The 21,722-nt window shown below is 44.5% G+C and overlaps 1 protein-coding gene across 2 annotated transcripts in view; it reads left to right on the plus strand.

The window, feature by feature from the left end:
* LOC141094230 (uncharacterized) overlaps nucleotides 1–10,904 on the plus strand; it is an 81,944-nt gene extending 71,040 nt beyond the window's left edge. For both annotated transcript variants that reach the window (XM_073580038.1, XM_073580039.1), the window contains exon 7: nucleotides 6,270–10,904. In XM_073580038.1, the coding sequence (XP_073436139.1) occupies nucleotides 6,270–7,942 (1,673 nt within the window). In that variant the 3' untranslated portion in view covers nucleotides 7,943–10,904. The remainder of the gene's footprint in view (nucleotides 1–6,269) is intronic.
* The last annotated feature ends 10,818 nt before the right edge of the window (nucleotides 10,905–21,722 follow it).

A 21,722-nucleotide genomic window follows, 5' to 3' on the forward strand; every position in this document is an offset into this window, starting at 1 on the left:
ATACCATTTGGGTTGAAGAACGCCCCAGCTACTTTCCAAAGGATGGTGGACCAGTTAGAGGGATGTCAGGGGTATGCCCGGGCCTACCTGGATGACAACGCTATCTTCAGCGATACCTGGGAAGAGCATCATCAACATGTGCCTCAGATCGTAGTAAAAGGCTAGCTTACCATCAGATCTGACAGTTGCCAGATGGGGATGGCCGAGGTACTATACCTCGGCCATTGGGTGGGAAGTGGGTGCATTCGCCCCAAACCTGCAAAAGTAGAAGCCATTACCCAGTGGCCTCGCCCAGCCAACCAAAAACTGGTGCGTGCCTTCCTAGGGACTGTAAACTATTATCAAATGTTTATCAATTACAGTAGCAAAGCCCGTCACCGACCTTCCAACCAAATTATATGAACGCAATATCATCTGGATCTCAGCGTGTGAGTCCACATTCCTCCAGTTGAAAATACAGCTAGCCCAAAGCACAGTCCTGACTGCTCCTGACTTAAACCATCGGTTCATTGTCCAAATAGATGCATCGGACATTGGATTGGGAGCTTTACTCATTCAAGTGGGGGACGATGGTCAGAAACACCCGGTAGCTTATGTTTCCCGGAAACTGTTGAACCGGGAGAGGGCATACACCGCAATAGAAAAAAAATGCTCGGCCATAGTCTTGGCCCTAAAGAAATTGCAGCCCTTCCTCTACGGCAATGAAATCGCTGTCTCTATCTCCCAGTAAAAAGGAAAAGATCATGGAAATGGCTGGAAAAACACAGGACTGCTTCATTGATCATCACTGAAACCCCAGAGATGTCTTAAAGAATCCAGATTGGGACAGTCGGGTCACCTGGCCACATACCTCACTGCTCTCATATAACGTCCTAAGCTTGTCGTTACCTCCTCGCTGTGGGGGCCCGCCAAAAGTGGTGAGCCACTGGTGGGGGTATTTGGCACTGGAAGCAGCTCTGATCCCGGCAAGTCAGCAGAAGGGTGAGACGGTAATTTTCACCATCATGGGTATTTGCTGGGAATGTTATGTATGCTATTGTGTGTTGGTGGTTCAATATATCAATGCCACACTGTTTTACCTTCACATTGTGTTGTTTGAGTAGTGTTCTGCCCACGGGGAGAGAGGACATTCAGTGGTATAAGCCTGGTCCATGCAGTCTTTCTAAAGACAGCCGGGCAAGTGGACAAGAGCACCCACTGACCCCCGTGTCTCCACAGGGTTGAACTAGGAAGAGAGGTGGTCCAGGGAGTATGGACCACGAGTGAGTAAATACTGTTGTCAAATGCAAAGGAATTGCTGGCAGTAGAGATGGCTGTAAATAAATGTCTTGTATCTCTACAGGGCCTGCATATCACGATCCTCTTGGACAATCAATTATCAGTGGCTTATGTAAATCAAGGGGAGTGGAAGCTGAGTCATGAAGTCTTCAGATAGTTTGGATGTGGGGTCTCTCGCTCATAGACCTTTTTGCAAGCAGACTAAACCGGTATCCCCTAGTAGTAGGCGCATTCCGGGCCTCCTGGGATTTTAGCCTGACATACTCATTCTCTGCAATAGCCCGGATCCCACTAGTCATAAGAAAAATCAGAGAGGACAGGGCAAGGATTGTGTTGATTGCTCCCATCTGACTCAAAAGACCATGGTTTTCATGGCTAAGAAGGATATAGGTATCCAATCCATGGGTTCTTTCGGAGGTGCTGAAGCTTCTTTCTCAGGGGTCAGTGTTACGAAATCTGCAAGCAACCAGCCTCAACTTGACTGTGGTATTTGAAAGCGCACTGTTAAGGGAGAGTTTTTTCCCCAAACCTTGTATCCATTCTGCTTCAAAGTAGGAAAGCAGTCACGACCAAAAAATATGCTAGGACATGGATAAGATTTTTATACTCTTCAGGTTCTAGGGTTGAAGATGGACCACTGGTAAGGATTATCTTCAAATTTTTGCAGAAAGCTTTGAGTTAGGTTTGTCCACCAGTACCATTAAAGTGCACGTGGCAGCTCTTGGGGCTCTGTACAGCTGTGATGTGGCCGGTAATTATTAGGTTTCACGATTTATAAAAGCCTCATTAACCCCTTAACCCACAAAGGTGGTTTGCACGTTCATGACCGGGCCAATTTATTACAATTCTGACCACTGTCCCTTTATGAGGTAATAACTCTGGAACGCTTCCATGGATCCTGGTGATTCTGACATTGTTTCTCGTGACATATTGTATTTCATGCTAGTGGTAAAATTTCATTCATATAACTTGCGTTTATTTGTGAAAAAGACGGAAATTTGTCGAAAATTTTGCAATTTTCCAACTTTGAATTTTTATTCCCTTAAATCACAGAGATATGGCACACAAAAAACTTAATAAGTAACATTTCCCACATGTTTACTTTACATCAGCACAATTTTGGAACCCAAATTTTTTTTCTTAGGAAGTTATAAGGGTTAAAAGTTGACCAGCGATTTCTCATTTTTGCAACACCATTTTATTTTTACGGACCACATCATATTTGAAGCCACTTTGAGGGGTCTATATGATAGAAAATACCCAAAAGTGACACCATTCTAAAAACTGCACCCCTTAAGGTGCTCAAAACCACATTCAAGAAGTTTATTAACCCTTTAGGTGCGTCACAGGAATTTTTTGAATATTTAAAAAAAAATGAACATTTAACTTTTTTTCACAAAAAAAATACTTCAGGTTCAATTTTTTTCATTTTACCAAGGGTAACAGGAGAAGTTGGACTGCAAAAGTTATTGTGCAGTTTGTCCTGAGTACGCTGATACCCCACATGTGGGGGGGAACCACTGTTTCGGCGCATGGCAGAGCTCAGAAGGGAAGGAGCGCCTTTTGACTTTTTCAATGCAAAATTGGCTGGAATTGAGATCGGACACCATGTCGCGATTGGAAAGCCCCTGATGTACCAAAACAGTGGAAACCCCCCACAAATGACACCATTTTGGAAACTAGACCCCCCAAGGAACTTATCTAGATGTGTGGTGAGCACTTTGAACCCCCAAGGGCTTCACTGAAGTTTATAACGCCCGGGCGTGAAAATAAAAAAATCGTATTTTTTCCACAAACATGATATTTTTGCCCCCAATTTTTTATTTTCCTAAGGGTAACAGGAGAAATTGGACCCCAAAAGTTGTTTTGCAATTTGTCCTGAGTACGCTGATACCCTATATGTGGGGGTAAAACACTGTTTGGGTGCATGGCAGAGCTTGGAAGGGAAGGAGCACCATTTGACTTTTTCAACGCAGAATTGGCTGGAATTGAGATCAGACACCATGTTGCATTTGGAGAGCACCTGATGTGCCCAAACAGTGGAAACCCCCCCAATTCTAACTCCAATCCTAATCTCAGCCCTAACCCTAATGGGAAAATGGAAATAAATAAAATTAAAAGAAAATGTATTATTTTTCCCTAACTAAGGGGGTGATAATGGGGGGTTTGATTTACTATTTATAGTGGGTTTTTATGTTTGGCAGCTGTCGCATGCTAAAAGACGCTTTTTATTGTAAAAATAGTTTTTGCATCACCACATATTGAGAGATATAATTTTTCCATATTTTGACCCACTGAGTCATGTGAGGTCTTATTTTTTGCAGGACGAGTTGACGCTTTTATTGGCACCATTTTCGGGCACATGACATCTTTTGATCACTTTTTATTCCGATTTTTGGGACGCAGAATGAACAAAAACCAGCGTTTCATGAATTTCTTTTGGGGGGTGCGTTTACACCGTTCCGCGTGCGGTAAAATTGATAAAGCCCTTTTTATTCTTCGGGTCAGTACAGTTACAGCGATACCTCATTTAGGTCTTTTTTTGTGTTTTGGCGCTTTTATGCAATGAAAACCATTTTATATAAAAAATAATTAATTTTGCATCGCTTTATTCTGCGAGCTATAACTTATTTTGTCACTGATGACTCTGTATGGCGGCTCGTTTTTTGCGGGACAAGATGACGTTTTCAGCGGTACCATATGCATATTTACCGTATATACTCGAATATAAGCCGAGATTTTCAGACCTTTTTTTTGGGCTGAAAGTCCCCCTCTCGGCTTATATTCGAGTCATATACACCGGGGGGTCAGAGGGGGAGGGGGGCAGGGGTGTCAGGTCATACTTACCCATCCTGACTCTGTCTCTTGAGCCCCCAGCTTCTCCGTGTTCTCTCTTCCTGCCTTCAGCGGTCACGTGGTACCGTTCATTAAAACTCATGAATATGCACGCGGTGATACCAAATATGTGTGCTTTAATTGTTTTTTTTTTTATTTCCAAAAAATGAATTTATTAGGGAATATTTTTTTTTTTTTTTTTTTTTTTTTTTTTTTAACTTTTATTACATTGTCCCAGGTGGGACATCACTGTCCTGTGACAGATCGCTGATCTGTCACATCACAGATCACTGTGACAGATCAGCGATCTGTCACAGGCACTGCACAAGACTTCCTCATGCCTGCGCTTTGCAGGCATGAGGAAGCCAGCTCCCTGCAGGCCCCCGAAGGTCCCCGTCGCCATCTTGGATTTGGGGACCTGCAGGGATGGAGCCCCCCGCAGCAGCGCTGCACATTGCGCTGCTGTGGGGGGCTCAGGGAAGCACAGAGGGAGCCCCCTCCCTGCCGATGCTTCCCTTTAACCCCCGGTACACCGTGATCGTGTTTGATCGCCGTGTGCCAGGGGTTAACGTGTCGGGGGTGGTCCGTGACCGCCCCTGACACATTGTGCCGGGTGTCAGCTGTGATAATCAGCTGACACCCGGCCGCGATCAGCGGCGCTCACCACGTGGGCGCTGCTGATCGCTGTGACGTACTATCCCATCCCTGGGGATTAAGTCCCAGGGCACATGGACGGGATAGTACGTCACATGACAGAAAGAGGTTAAAATCAAGGACCATTTCTATTTTGGGGCTTAAATCTGGTCCTGAAAGCCTTAACGGATGCTCCCTTTGAACCGGCATCCCTGAAGGTTCTTTCGCTTAAAACGGGTCTGCTGGTAGCATTGATGTCAGCCAGAAGATTCAGTGATATTCAGACTCTTTCTATAGCCCCACCATTCACCCAAATCCTAGACGATAGGGTAACCTTTAAGCCCGATCCAGCCTACCTTTCCAAAGTAGGGTCATGATTCCAAGCTACAAGAAGTCAACCTCCCCTCCTTTTGTTCCAATCCAAAAAATCAGAAGGAGGAAAAACTGCATACTTTGGATGATAGGAGATGTGTAATTAGATACCTGTCCACTTTGAGACACCGGAGAAAGGATAGGTTTTGGTTCTTATCCCTCCAGAGTTTTAGGAAAGTGTGTAATGCCTCAAAACCCACAATTGCAAGTTGGATTACGGAGGCCATTTCTCTAGCCTACTTAGTAAGTGGCAAGATGGCCCCATAACGTCTGAAGGATCATACTACTCGGGCCGTGGCATCCTCCTGGGCAGAGAGGTCAGAAGACTCGATAGAAGACTTCTGTAATGCAGCAACCTGGTCCTCTACTTCTACCTTCTGTAGGCACTATAGATAGGATATGGGTGCGTCCTCCAACCTCACCTTTGGGCAGGGCTGCTCCAGGAGGTAGTCCCACCTTAGATTATGAAATTTCCCTGTGAATCTCTCATTGTGCTGTCATGGGTGATCGATAAAGTCTTAGTTACTTACCGGTAACATGATTTTTCGGAACCCATGACAGCACCCTTTTATTCTTTCCCATTACATGTGGGTGAACACTACTTTAGCTAGCGTTGTGTTTCCACACCTTTAGTTTATTAGGTGGTGTTAGTTTTATTATGTTTTGATTAATAACCATTGGAGGTCCTCTTATGCTGTGTAATCCAACTTATGCGAGCGAGGAAGAGGTGCCGCCTTTTTAGCCTGTAGGTTTCATGTGCTTGGTTGACAGATCCCCTCTCTTGTGGTGCTGTCATAGGTTTGGAAAAATCCTGTTACTGATAAGTATCTAAGACTTTTTTCAAGTCCCCACTCAAGATACGAGATGAGTACAAGATTTTATTGGTGTTATTTTCACCTACATAAGATTGTTTGGTGTCCTGTTCATTCTGCCTTCCAAATATTGGAATAAACAAACAGTTGAACACCAGGTTCCACTGGTTCATCCTATGATGTTTTCTATTAGACTGTGAACTGTCACTGTCCTGGTGAATAATTGAATCTTTTTAATTAGATTGCCATTTTAACTGACCGTTTAAGTAGAAATGTTAATAAAATGTGAAATTCAAGAATTTTTTATTCCGAAATACTAATTCTTTTTATGCTTTGCAGATGACTTTACCAGGAGATCAGGGGGACAGCTGACATCTTCAATTTTAAAATCAGATGTTCTTGAGATCCCACAGGATACAATTGAAATGAATGCCATTACTCCAGATAGACCATCATCTCTTCACAGCAGCAATATGTCATCTGATCCTTTGAAACAGGTCCTGTCTTCTGATTCATTACTGACTACTAAGGAAAATCAAAGTCACAAAATAAGCATTAAAAAACAAATTGCAACAAAAGCAAAGAAGCCGTTTTCATGTTCCAAATATGGAAATAGTTCTCCCCTCAAAAAGTCTTCTTTTAAACATCAAAAAATTCACACAGAGGAGAATAGATTTTCTTGTTTCAAGTGTGGGAAATTTTTTAACCAGAAATCATATTTAGTTAAGCATAAGAGAATTCACACAGAGGAGAAGCGTTTTTCATGTTCAGAATGTGGGAAATGTTTTAATTCGAAAGCGCATCTTGATACGCACTGGAGAACTCATACAGGGGAGAAGCCTTTTTCATGTTCAGAATGTGGGAAATGTTTTAATTCGAAAGCGCAGCTTGATACGCATTGGAGAACTCATACAGGGGAGAAGCCTTTTTCATGTTCAGAATGTGGGAAATGTTTTAATTCGAAAGCACAGCTTGATACGCATCAGAGAACTCATACAGGGGAGAAGCCTTTTTCATGTTCAGAATGTGGGAAATGTTTTAATTCGAAAGCGGAGCTTGATACGCATCGGAGAACTCATACAGGGGAGAAGCCTTTTTCATGTTCAGAATGTGGGAAATGTTTTTCCCAGAAACGGAATCATGATAACCACCAGAAAATTCACACGGGGGTGAAGCCTTTTACATGTTCAGAATGTGGGAAAGGTTTTATCCAGAAAACGCAACTTGTTAGCCACCAGAGAAACCACACAGGGGAGGAGAAGCCTTTTTCCTGTTCAGAATGTGGGAAATGTTTTAACTTTAAATCAGAACTTGTTAGGCACCAAAGAACCCACACAGGGAAGAAGCCTTTTTCCTGTTCAGAATGTGAGAAATGTTTTAACTTTAGATCAGAACTTGTTAGGCACCAAAGAACCCACACAGGGGAGAAGCTTTTTACATGTTCAGAATGTGGGAAAGGTGTTATCTGGAAAACACAACTTGTTAGCCACCAGAGAACCCCCACAGGGGAGAAGCCCTTTACATGTTCAGAATGTGGGAAACATTTTAACGAGAAATATAATGTTGTACGCCAGAGAACTCGCACGGGAGAGAAGCGTTTTTCATGTTCAGAATGTGGGAAATGTTTTAATCGGAAAGCGCATCTTGATAGGCATCGGAGAACTCAAACAGGGGAGAAGCCTTTTTCATGTTCAGAATGTGGGAAATGTTTTTCCCAGAAATGGAATCATGATAGCCACCAGAGAATTCACACGGGGGTGAAGCCTTTTACATGTTCAGAATGTGGGAAAGGTTTTATCCAGAAAACGCAACTTGTTAGCCACCAGAGAACCCACACAGGGGAGAAGCCTTTTTCATGTTCAGAATGTGGGAAATGTTTTTCACAGCAATCAAGTCTTGTCTACCATCAGAGAACCCACACAGGGGAGAAGCCTTTTAAATGTTCAGAATGTGGAAAATGTTTTGTGAAGAAATCCTTTCTTCTTAGTCACCAGAGCAGTCACACAGGGTAGAGACCTTTTTTACTGAATGGCTCATCTTCCCACTCCATTACTGCCTCACCTCAATGTAGAAAAAGAAGCAGTCTTATCCCTCATGATGCCTGACAGCTCAAGCCTGTAAGTCCTGCACCATCTTCTCTCAATGTCGGCCTTAAAAGAAAAAAGTAGAATAATCACTGCACTCATAGAGGTTGAAGAGGTTTGCTTCAAGTGAATCGTTTATTACAGGTGATAGGCGAACTGAGAGGTAAAAATGAACGTTTCGGCCACTTAATGGCCTTGATCACAATGCCGCTGAAAATAAGTGAAAGAAAACAATAAATCATGCAGAAAAGACAGAAAATATATACATATTTACATATATAAAGAAAACATGTCACGGCAAAAAACAAAATACAAGTTTGGGAGCATGACTATAGGTTACCAATGAAGGTATAGTTACTTTACCATACATACTTTAATTTTTGTACATATTTTAATTATTATACAAAGCATAGAGACAGCAATGGCAAAAGGCCTGGTAAAATTGGCAAGGTCTTTTGGATGCATATCAAGAATCTCAGAGGTTTGTAAGAACTCAAAATAGGACATACCCTTTGAAAATATCTCTCTAGTTTACAATACAAGCGATCAATAGAGACGGTTGATGAAGAAAGACAGAAAATTCCTGTTGAAATTGATAAGGAACAGTGAGATAGCGTTTTGAGCAAGCCTAAATCAAACAGCTTTGTTATAAGCAGTAGAGAGTAACAGAGAAATCTCCAGGAGAGATGGTTAAAAGGAGAGAATATCAGGGAGGGGAGGAAGGGAGAAAACAAAAAAACATATGGAAAAAACATATTTAACACAATAGGGGGAAAGAAAAAAGCTCAACCAATCTCCGTATACTCACTGAAAACCACACACTGAGCAGTGCTTGCTTCACGGTGAAATTTAAGAACCCCCCTCCCTAGCCACAGGAGATTCTGATATGGGGAAGGCCATAATTGATTTGAAGCATCATATTATGTGTTTCCCTACTAATCAAGACTTTGAGCAATATACACAGAGGCTGGAGACCACATACAAAACTGAAATACGTTCCCTCACTTCTAGAATAGTCACAGCTTACTGACAAGGTACAGAGATTACAGGATGATGTCGAACAAGTTATGAGCCATCAAAATGCTCATAAACACTGGATCTTCACAGCCACAAAAACAGTCTGATTAATATGGTTGATTACCAAGAAAATTGCAATAATCGGATAAGGGGTATACTTCAACGCATCAATGCACAAGCGATTAAGTCAACACTGTAAACATAATTCAAAATTATCTTTGGTGACCCTATTGATAAGGAACTGAAGATTGATATACACTAGGCAATCATGGCCCAGATCCTGAGCGTCCAAGAGACGTTATCTGTCACACATTTTTTTTCAATGTAAAAGAGTCCATTATGAGGAAATCAAGGAGTTTGGTCTCTGTTGATTTAAATGGAAAACGCACATCCTGAATGACACTTCCTAAAAAAAGGGTATTGAAACTACTACTTGATGCCGTCTGGGAAAATGTCCTGATTTGCTCCTGGAGGTGCATTTTCCAGCTGCAGATCCGGAGAAATGGAACGTTGTATACTTTTAAAGATCCGAGCGACATGAGACCATTCTGTGATGCCCTGGACATTCCCAGAATCCATATTTAGTGTGATTATCACAAAATTAGAATGTCATCAAAAAGTTAATTTATTTCAGTTCTTCAATACAAAAAGTGAAACTCTGATTCTATAAAGTCATTACAGAGTGATCTATTTCATGTGTTTATTTCTGTTAATGTTGATGATTATGGCTTACAGCCAATGAAATCCCAAAAGTCATTATCTCACTAAATTAGAATACTTTATAACACCAGCTTGAATTTTTTTTTTTAAATCCGAAATGTACGCCTACTGAGATGTACAGTGGGTACGGAAAGTGTTCAGACCCCTTGAAATTTTTGCAGCCATTTGATAAATTCAAAAAGTTCATTTTTCTCTCATTAATGTACACTCTGCACCCCATCTTGACTAGCAAAAATGTCGACATTTTGGCATTTTTCAATTTCAGGGCCTTCAGTTCTTGTTCCTACCCCTGAGGAGATTCTTTTTTTGAGGGCACATGGGTTACCAGGTCGTGTTCTTTTATACATTGCTCTTTTTTCCTTATATTTTTCCCCTCCCACGCTATGTGTGAGTATATAATATAAAATACTCACGAATACTTACACAGCCCACTTCGGGTAAGGGAACGCAGCCCAACAGTCCCCATCCCTGCTCACTGATCTGATTTTTCAGATGCCTTATGCACAGAGTCAGTAGGTAGCTCAATGTTTTTTTTACCATGAATCCTCCCGGTTTTGTTCCCATGCTGAATTGTTTTTCCTAACTTGTTTCACCTACACAGAGTCACGTTCCCCACTGGTGATATCGGTCCACTGCCAATGAATCTAGCAGCACTCTGCTGTCCTACACTCACAGCTAGGTTGTTTCTCCATACCTAGCACTATTCAGCAAGTCTAAATAATGAATTTGCATTTTCATCTCTCGACCTTTATTATTAAATGAATGAATATACCACTCTATTCACTGCATTTTCATTCACTTTCATATGATGTTTTCCACATTCCCTCGTCACTATTTTAATGTTTTGCCTTCTCTGCTATTCCTAAAAGAAAAAAAAAATTCTGCCAGCATTTTGATTTAATTCTATACATTTGTGTAACACACATGAGGCTTTTTTCCCAGGAGTTACCCATTCACTTATCTGTCATCCTTAACAAGCACCAGTCCGTCTTCTAACTTTAGCCAGGTCTAGAGTATGTTCCCGGTGACCTGATGCGGGTTGAGTGGCTCGCTGCCCTGTTGACAAGGGCTTGGTAACTTCAGGTCATTTGAACATGAGTTCGTATCTCGGATAAATTGTTTCGCAAAGACAAATAAAGGTTTTGATAAAGGAGCTTTTTATTCAGCAATCATTTTTATAAATTTTATTACTAGTGTTTTTATTTTTCTGGATGGTTCTTTTTATTTGTAGACTCGTTACATACATGGTCTGTGTCACGGTGTCCTCTGGTATCACATAATCAACAGAGCAAGCGAAGAGTGAACAATTCCAAGACCCTTATTCAGGCAAAAATACGAAAAGGTCCATATTCAGTCCACCACACAAAGGATAAGATAGTCCAGAATAAGAATGCAGTCCAGTATCAGGATAAAATGTCCAGGGAAACGAGATTCCACAACTCTAGCATTCAGAGGATAAAAATGGATCCTTCTCTCTGAAATGCAGCCTTTTCACCATCATGTCTATACCGGAACTGACCTGTCCAGCTGCCGTTCTTCCCCCCACCCCCTTCCTTGTCCAGGGGTAGTCCGACAAGTTGCCTCCCAGAGGAGAACAAAAGGCCTTACGGATTAATGCACTACAGGGGGTCATCAAGAGACATACAGTGAGGCTGTAGACTTACAATGTAACAAGAAAAACACTATGAAAATAACTGGAATTGTTAAAAATAGGAATATACAAAAAATGACATCCACATAACATATCACACCATCACAACCTCTCCCCCCCCATAATAAGTGAGCATGCCATGAGGTCTACACAGACCTCTGGCCTGCTCACTTTAGTCCATATTGCTCAGTTATTTATAGTTCCTTGTACAGTGGCAGGGGTAGGTCGGCCTGGGGAGCCTATGGTTCTTGTCGAGACAGTCCATCGGCGTTCTGGTGTTGGCTTCCCCGCTTGTATTGGATGGAGAAGCTGTAGGGTTGTAAGGACAAGCTCCACCGCAGCAATCTTCCATTGTCCCCTGATACGTGGTTCAGCCATGTGAGGGGGTTGTGGTCTGTAACAATTGTGAAGTCTCTGCCATACAAGTAGGGCTGCAATTTTTTTAGCGCCCATACGATGGCAAGGCACTCCTTTTCAATAGTGGCATTGGCAACTTCCCGATCCAGTAGTTTCCGACTGGCAAAAGCAACAGGATGTTCTTCTCCGGCGGTGTTCACTTGGCTAAGTACTGCCCCAATCCCAAAGTTGGATGCATCTGTCTGCACGAGGAACCTGCGTTTGTAATCCGGGGCAGCCAAGACAGGAGCAGTGACGAGGGCAGTCTTTAACGCTGAAAAGGCATCCTTGCATGCTGTCGTCCACGTCACATTCCTAGGCATGTTCTTGCGGGTCAGGTCGGTTAGGGGCTTGGCCAAGGTGCTGAAGTTAGAAACAAATTTGCGATAGTAACCAGCAGTTCCTAAAAACGCAAGTACCTGCTTTTTAGTCTGGGGTCTACACCAGTTGCTAATGGCTTCCACCTTGGCAGGCTCAGGCCTTAGTGTCCCACCCCCTACTCTATGCCCGAGGTACTGCACCTCAGCCATCCCTATTTGGCACTTATCAGGGCGAATGGTCAGTCCTGCAGTAAGGATACAGTCCAGCACTATGCCCAAGTGTTTAAGATGTTCCTCCCAGGTTGTGCTAAAAATGGCGATGTCTAAGTAAGCACAGGCAAAGTCCTGACATTGTTGTAACAGTCGATCCACCAGTCTCTGGAAAGTAGCGGGGGCAGTTTTCATCCCAAAGGGCATTCCCAGGAACTCATAAAGCCCAAATGGAGTAATGAAGGCTGAGCGCTCCCGAGCGTCCTCTGTTAGGGGTATCTGCCAGTACCCCTTGCTCAAGTCTAACGTGGTCACAAATTGGGCACTGGCCAGACGATCCAATAGATCATCAATCCTGGGCATGGGATAAGCATCACTCTTGGTGGCATCATTTAGTCATCTGTAATCAACACAGAATCGTGTTATACCATCCTTCTTGGGGACCAGGACGACAGGAGAGGCCCAAGAACTGTGAGATGGCTGAATAACTCCCAGTTTCATCTCCTCCAGTTCATTCTTTATCATGCCTTGAACAGCCTCTGGAACCCGGTAGGCAGCCTGCTGGATGGGGCGTTGTCCAGGGGTTTCCACATGGTGACTGGTGAGAGTAGTCTTCCCCGGCTTTGAGGAGAAAGCAGCAGCCCTTGGCCTTAGTACGGCGACAATATCGTCCTTTTGTATATCCGATAAATGGGAGCCCAGGGGCACTTGTTCCAGTGATCCTCCCGCTTCGGCAACCTGGAGGAGATCTGGGAGATACTCGTCGTCGGCGGTATCACTAGGGGGGTGGCAGACAGCTAGAACAGGCAGAGATCGGTCGTGGTAGTCTTTCAGCATGTTAATGTGGACTGTTTTCTGTCGTCGACCACTAGAGTCCAGGGCAATAACTGTCATTCATTTTCTTGACAACCTGGTAAGGGCCTTCCCACACTGCTTGAAGCTTGTTGGCAGGGGAAGCAGTAATCATGAGCACTTGCTGTCCTTCCATAAATTCCCGGTTCCTGGCATTACGGTCATACCAGGTTTTTTGTCTGGACTGGGCCATTCGCTGATGTTCTTTAGCGTAGGTAGCTAGCTGGGCGAGACGGTCTCTGAGCTCTAGAACATAGAGAATGATGGGCATTCCGGTATCTGAGATGTCTCCCTCCAAATGTTCTTTCAGAAGAGTGAGAGGCCCACGGACCTTCCGGCTAAACAGTAGTTCGAAGGGAGAGAACCCTGTGGACTCTTGGGGAACCTCCCGATAGGTGAAGAGATGTGGCAGGTACTTTTCCCAGTCTTTTTCAACGTCAACAAAAGCCCTCAGCATATTTTTTAGGGTTCCATTAAAGCGTTCACATAGTCCGTTGGTCTGCGGGTGGTATGGGGTGGTGCGAATGGCTCGAACACCACAGGTATGCCATGGGGACTGGACCAGATCTGACATGAACTGAGTGCCTTGATCTGACAATATTTCACTAGGAAACCCTACCCGGGTAAAGATGGTAATAAGGGCCTCGTCTACCTTTACTGCTGTAATACTGGACAGGGCCACAGCTTCAGGATACCTAGTGGCATAGTCCACCACGGCCAGGATATATTTTTTTCCCTGACCTGCTGGGGTGGGCCAGAGGACCTATGATGTCGACGGCTACACGTTGAAATGGTTCCTCAATTATGGGCAGGGATTGCAGGGGTACCTTATGTCACGCTCCTGGATGCCGCATTCGCTGGCACACATCACAGGTGCGGCAATAATGGGCTACAGACTGCGAGACGCCCGGCCAGTAAAAACTTTGGGTGAGTCTCTTTTCAGTCCTTTTTCTCCCTTGATGCCCAGCCAAGGGGATGTCATGGGCCAGTTGAAGTAGCTGTGCCCTGTACTTCTGAGGGACAATGAGTTGCCTGGTCGTTGCGTCAGGGTTGCCCTGGTCACTGCCCGTTGTTACATGATAATACAGTCCGTTTTCTCGAGTGAAGCCATCCCCATTATCTCCCATGTGCCCAGTTTCTGCCTTTTGCCTAAGGGCTGCTAAGGTAGTGTCACCCTCTATTTCTCTCCTAAACTCCTCTCTGTCCCAAGACTCTCCCAATGTAGTATCAGCGAAAGTATTGCTTACCGACTCTGATGCGGTTTGTGGTGGTTGCTCCCCGGTGGGGTCCGGATGACGTAGTGCTTGAAGGGCCTGTAGTCGGGTGACTGCTCCCACAAATTGGCACTGTAACTCCCCAATGTCATTCCCAAGGAGGATATCTGCAGGAAGTCCTCCCATAACTCCAATCCAACACAGTTTTTCTCCACAACCATAATCCAAACGCACAGAAGCTCGCTGTATATATTTGCGGGCACCGCCCGCCAGGACAATGGGAACTCCCGGACCCTGGTAAATTGCCTAGGGTCGAACCACACGGGGGTCAGCGATAGTCAAGAATGCCCCCATGTTTCTAAATCCTGACACTTTGTATCCATCAATAAAGACATCCTGCAGGTGGCGTTGCCGTTGCTCTGAGTAGCTAAAGGACAGAGGCCGGAGTCCGAACACTCCAGGTGGGGTATCCATGGTGCCATGGTCGGTGGTCTACTCTGGTGGGGGTGGTGGTAGCTCTTCCTCAGGTGTGGTGGAATGTACAAGATGCACTGGACGAGGTGGGGCTCCCTCCGAATCTTGGAGGGGCAGCCAGACTGCAAATGTCCAGGTTGCCCACACCCATAACACCTCCTCTCTGTGATACCCCCAGGTCGTGGTCGGAACTAAAGGGGGCCTAGGATTGTGAGCCGTGATTGTCATCGGCTTGCGACTAGGTGGAAGGGCAGATATAATTGGAGAGGGACGGGGCGCGGGAGCAGGCCGTGGTTCATTGTCCAGAAGCCTCCATTGCGGCCGGATAGTAAGGGCTTCATTGGCCAGGGCTGCAGCTCTATCCACGGTACACGGCGTGCGCTCCTGGACCCATTCCCGTACCTCTGCAGGGCACTTGGCAAGAAATTGTTCTATAAGGAACGCCTGTATAACATCTTCCACAGTAAAGGCGTTTTCTGCTTCCAGCCATCTCTGACATGCCTCGGACATCTTATGTGCATACATCCTAAACGATCCCCCCATGGTGCATGGGAGGTCTCGGAACTTGGCCCTATATGAGTCTGGGGTGATAGCATGGTAATCCAGGATAGTCCGCTTTACAATGTTATAATCCCGATTCCGCTGTGCATCAATGGTTCGGTAAGCCTCCGCCAAGCTTCCGTTCAGGAGCCCCACTAACAAACGAATCCAGCTAGAGTGGGGCACCTCCATCACAGCACACTGCTGCTCAAAGTCTTTGAAGAACCCCTCCACATCTCCAGAAGCCTCATCAAATGGCTTAAACTCTGTCCGGGTGATCCGCACAGGCTCCCGGATTGTTGGGGTTACACTCCACATTGCGTTACTCCCTTTTTCAAGCTCCATTGCTTCCTGTCTCCGCTGTGCCCGGCGGGCAGCCTCCTCCTTGTACTCCTGAGAGACGCCGGGGTCCAGAACCGCCATCTCTTCATACCACACCAACCACTGGCTTTTCTGGATGGGGATCCCGGTCTCCAGTGCTTGTCCTTCAGACATCTGGGAGGAGGTGGCCGGGCTAGCGCCCACCAGTAGATCGATTAAGGCCTCTTTAGTCAGTCCCTAGTAGTTCAGGCCCAGGTCTCTGGCTCTCTCCTGTAAACTGCATACAGTCCAATTTCTGTACTCACTCTGTGGGTGGTTCTCCATTGGGTTACGCTCTGTTGATCCCACCGCTGCCACCAGTTGTCACGGGGTCCTTCTCTGGTATCACACAATCAACAGAGCAAGCGAAGAGTGAACAATTCCAAGACCTTTATTCAGGCAAAAATACGAAAAGGTCCATATTCAGTCCACCACACAAAGGATAAGATAGTCCAGAATAAGAATGCAGTCCAGTATCAGGATAAAATGTCCAGGGAAACGAGATTCCACAACTCTAGCATTCAGAGGATAAAAATGGATCCTTCTCTCTGAAATGCAGCCTTTTCACCATCATGTCTATACCGGAACTGACCTGTCCAGCTGCCGTTCTTCCCCCCACCCCCTTCCTTGTCCAGGGGTAGTCCGACAAGTTGCCTCCCAGAGGAGAACAAAAGGCCTTTGGGATTAATGCACTACAGGGGGTCATCAAGAGACAGATACAGTGAGGCTGTAGACTTACAATGTAATAAGAAAAACACTATGAAAATAACTGGAATTGTTAAAAATAGGAATATACAAAAAATAATATCCACATAACATATCACACCATCACAGTCTGTCTCTTTGTATTGTATTTAATCATTGTGATGTTTTTTTGCTTTATGAACTTTGACTTGTCATGTGCCCGGTTTGGCATTTTTTTTTTTTGAGAAAATTGAAAAAAAAAAGCAGCATATAAGAACGTGCAGATCTGATAATCCACTTGTAAAGTTTGTCCTGAGGAAGAGTTCCTCCATGATCTCAAAACACGTCGACTATTAACCTATTTGAAATAAAGCTTTGAAAAATATCGGCCACCATTCATCTTTATCAACAGGGCAGATTTGGACACATAAACCTGGTTTCACCATTAACCCTTTCCTGACTTTTGACACCACGTAGGCGTTATGAAAGTCGGTGCCAATCTGCCCTCTGACGCCTATGTGACATCATGGGGAGATCGCGCTCCTGCTGGTCGGGTGACGGGGTCACCGAAAGGTCACCCGACCCGCAGGTACAGGATGTCTTGCACTTCACCCGCCGTCAGTATTTGCTCCCCCTGCCCTCCGCTCCCCCCACCTTCTGATGCCCCCCTTTACCTCCTGAGTCCCGGTGTCCCTGCTTCATCCTCCATGGGCGCTGCCATCTTCCAAAATGGCGGGCACACTAGTAGTGTAGTGTGCCCGCCGAATCGGCCAGCAGATTCATTCATTCCAGGTACATTTTGATCACTGTGATAAGGTTTATCACAGTGATCAAAATAAAAAAGTAAATAAACCCCCTTTATTACCCCCATAGGTAGGGAAAATTAATGAAATAAAGAAAATATATTTTTATTTTTCTGTTAGGGTTAGAATTAGCATTAGGGTTGGAATTAGGGTTGGAATTAGGGATAAGGTTGGGATTAGGGTTGAGTTAGAATTGAGGGGTTTCCACTGTTTAGGCACATCAGGGGGTCTCCAAACGTGACATGGCGCCAACATTGATTCCAGCCAGTTTTGCGTTCAAAAAGTCAAACGGTGATCCCTCGCTTCCAAGCCCCGACGTGTGCCCAAACAGTGGTTTACCCCAACATATGGGGTATCAGCGTACTCAGGGAAAATTGCACAACAATCTGGGGGTCTAATTTCTCCTGTTACCCTTGGTAAAATAAAAAAATTGGAGGCTAAAAATTTATTTTTGTGGAAAATGATTTTTTATTTTCACGGCTCTGTGTTATAAACTTTTGTGAAGCACTTGGGAGATCAAAGTGCTCACCACACATCTAGATAAGTTCCTTGGGGGGGTTTAGTTTCCAAAATGGGGTCACTTGTGGGGGATTTCTACTGTTTAGGCACATCAGGAGCTCTGCAAACGTAACATGACACCCGCAGACCATTCTATCAAGTTGGCATTTCAAAACGTCACTACTTCGCTTCCGAGCCCCGATGTGTGCCCAAACAGTGGTTTCCCCCCCACATATGGGGTACCAGCGTACTCAGGACAAACTGGAAAACAACTTTTGGGGTCCAATTATTCCTGTTACCCTTGTTAAAATAAAAAATTGCGGGCTAAAAAAATTATTTTTTTGAGGAAAAAAATTTGTTTTATTTTCATGGCTCTGCGTTATAAACTTCTGTGAAGCCCTTGGGGGTTCAGAGTGTGCACCACACATCTAGATAAGTTCCTTGGGGGGGTCTAGTTTCCAAATTGGTCACTTGTGGGGGAGCTCCAATGTTTAGGCACACAGCGGCTCTCCATACACAACATGGTGTCCGCTAACGATTGGAGCCAATTTTCCATTCAAAAAGTCAAATGGCGCTCCTTCCCTTCTGAGCCCTGCTGTGCGCCAAAACATTGGTTCCCCCCACATATGGGGTTTCAGCGTACTCGGGACAAATTGGACAACTTTTGGGGTCCACTTTCTCCTTTTACCCTTGGGAAAATAAAAAAAATTGTTGCTAAGGCTACTTTCACACTTGCGTTTTTTTGCTGTGCATTTTTTGCGCACACAAACGCATGAAAAAAACGCATCAAGCGTTTGTGCGTTTTTTTGCGGGTTTTGGTGCTTTTTTGCGCATATGTGCGCATTACAATGCGCACCCATAGACTATAATGGGTGTTTTGCTGTAAAAAAACGCATTGTGTGCGCATGCGTTTTTTGGGGGCAAGTCGGACACACAAAAAATGCAACAGGATGCATTTTGTGCGCCCGAGCGCACACTACAAAAAAAGCATGCGCGTACAAACGCGTACAAACGCATGTGTATGCGCACCCATGTAAAAGATAGGGGGAAAAAACGCATGGGTTTTTTGCGCTAAAAAACAGCGCGAAAAAATGCAAGTGTGAAACCAGCCTAAAAGATCGTTTTTGTGACTAAAAAGTTAAATGTTCATTTTTCCTTTCATGTTGCTTCTATTGCTGTGAAACACATGAAGGGTTAATAAACTTCTTGAATGTGGTTTTGATCAGCTTGAGGGGTGCAGTATTTAGAATGGTGTCACTTTTGGGTATTTTCTGCCATGTACTTCTGGCATTGTGGACAGGTGCCAAGTAGAGATGGGTGGACTCCTGGATGTTTGGGTACGATGGGTTTGGCCAAACAGTTACAAAAGATTTGGGTTTAGGTACCAGAACAGTACCCAAACCCGGACCCCATTCACTTGAATGGGGGGCCCAAACATACAGTGTTTGTCATGCTGTCATGTCATTGAGGCTCCGTTCCCAGCCGGGCTGAACTGCCGTGACCTCGGTGAGAGTCTTTCTCACGCTGCGAGCAGGGATCTTACCGAGGTCACGGCTGTTCAGCAACATGAGGAACTCAGCCTCAGTGACTGGAGGTAACCTCGATGACGTCTCCACCGGTCACTCAGGCTGCACTCGCAGCAGTTCAGTCACCAGTGGATCTCAGCCTGAACGGTCGCATCTTGGCACCGTCCAGATTGAAAACTATCCCTCAGACATGGATTACGGCGTGGGACAGAACGACAGACAGGAATGGTATATTGTTTTTTTATTTTTTGTTTATTACAGGAGATCAAGGGCTTCAGTGGAATTAGGCTTTAGGTGAGTATAACTGTTAGTTTTCAATTTTTATTTAAAAATAAGGGTTTTGATTTTTTTCTAATAAAGGGCTTTATTCTGGCTGTGTTTATTTACCATACAACTATAGGACTAGTAATGGAGATGTGTCTTACAGATGTCGCCTAACAGTACAAAGGTGACATCAACCCCACAAATATTAACCCCACTTGCCACCACTACAGGGCAAGTGGGAAGAGCCAGGCAATGCGCCTGGCTCGTTATAAAAAATACAGGGGGACCCACTCCGGGTTTTTTTTTTAAATTGTGAGAACCGCAGCTCTCTGACCGGGGATGATTTCACCGCCTATCAGAAGCGGTGTTTGCTGCACTGTCATTGCTAACACATTACACCATAAAAGGTTTAAAATCCTGCAGTGTCCGCAAGGTTCCCCTTGAACACCTGGATGATTCTATGAGTGACTTGGGAGAAGGTGCTGTTGTCAAATGAGACAAATTAAACTCTTTGGCATTAACTCAACTCACCGTGTTTGGAGGAAGAGAAATGCTGCCTATGACCCAAAGAATAGCGTCCCCACTGTCAAGCATGGATGTTTTGGGGTTGTTCCTCTGCTAAGGGCACAGGGCTACTTCACCGCATCTATAAGAGAATGGATGGAGCCATGTACCGTAAAATCCTGAGTGACAACCTTCTTCCCTCCTCCAGGACATTAAAAATGGGCGTGGCTGGGTCTTCTAGCAAGACAATGACCCAAAACTTACAGCCCAGGCAACAAAAGAGTGGCTCAAAAAGTGCATTAAGGTCATGGAGTGGCCAGTCTCCAAACCGTAATCCCTTAGAAAACTTTTGGAGGGAGTTGAAGCTACGAGTTGCCAAGCGACAGCCTCAAAACCTGAATGATTTAGAGATGATCTGCAAAGAGGACTGGACCAAAATTCGTCCTGACGTGAGTAAACCTCGTGAACTAAAAAAAAGTGTCTGCTGTGCTTGCCAACAAGGGTTTTGCAACCAAGTATTAAGTTTTGTTTACCAGAGGGATCAAATACTTATTTCTCACTGCAAAATGAGAATGTATTTTATTTTTGATATTCTATCTCTCAATGTTAAAATTAACCTATCTTTAAAATTATAGACTGTTCATGTGTTTGATAGTGGGCAAACTTACAAAATCAGCAAGGGATCAAATACTTCTTTTGGCCACTGTATATCTGAAGGAGGCGATAGTCTCACGAAGGTCTGAGATACAGAGTGAGTCTTACAGCAGATTATCATTTACGATTCAACATCTGAAGCCTTGGTGGAGTCTGGTACAGTCACATTACAATATACAGGAGCATGATCTGACCCTATAGCAGTTTTTATCTGAGCTGTATGTTCCCACGTAAGCAAGTGATGGCTAATTAAGAAAGTCTACACGAGTAGGCATTGTAACAGCAATTTACATGGTCAAAATCCAATCCAGAAGTCAGAGCCAGACAGGAGCAGAGATAACCGAGACGTGAGGCAGAAAACATGTCACAGGGCAAGCCGAGTCAAATGCCAAAATGTCCAAGCACAGGGAACGAACACTAAGACAAATGGGGTGGAAGGAGAGGGAAGTCATGGGAACAGAATAAACGGACAGAGAACAAAACACGGTATCAAGGGGTCAGCAGCTCAAACCTGGAAGCATAAACTATCACTGACATTGGTCTGTAGGGCACAGCAGACTGAAATAGCCACATAGAAAACAAAACGAGGCAGAGAAAGTTAACCCCCGCATGACCACACTGGGGAGAGAGTAACCTGAAACAAACCCCTGCCTGGATCATGACATGTGTATTGTGTATAGGAGAATAATACGCATAACCCTTTACGTCTTGTAGTTGTTAAATATTAATAATCCGTTAATTTCTTATAAGACCCAGTTCTGTAGAATGCTTTAGCTTACATGACATAGGCTATTTTTAAGCTTGGCTCATGGTAGAAAGACAGCTCCATATATGTAGAGACCACGTGCTTTAGGAGACGTATATAATTCATGGCTAACTGTAGAGGTCGCTCCTCTTCTTCCCTCACCATCATGAGAGACAGACGCAAGATGACATGACATAACAGCTGGTATATTACTTGACGGCGATGTGAGAAGCCGAACTGAGACACAGCAGCCGTTTGCTATTCAGGATCTCGGAG

The sequence above is a fragment of the Dendrobates tinctorius genome, unplaced genomic scaffold (genome assembly GCF_039654945.1).
Source record: "Dendrobates tinctorius isolate UK_male_01 unplaced genomic scaffold, ASM3965494v1 ptg000063l, whole genome shotgun sequence".
NCBI lineage: Eukaryota > Metazoa > Chordata > Amphibia > Anura > Dendrobatidae > Dendrobates > Dendrobates tinctorius.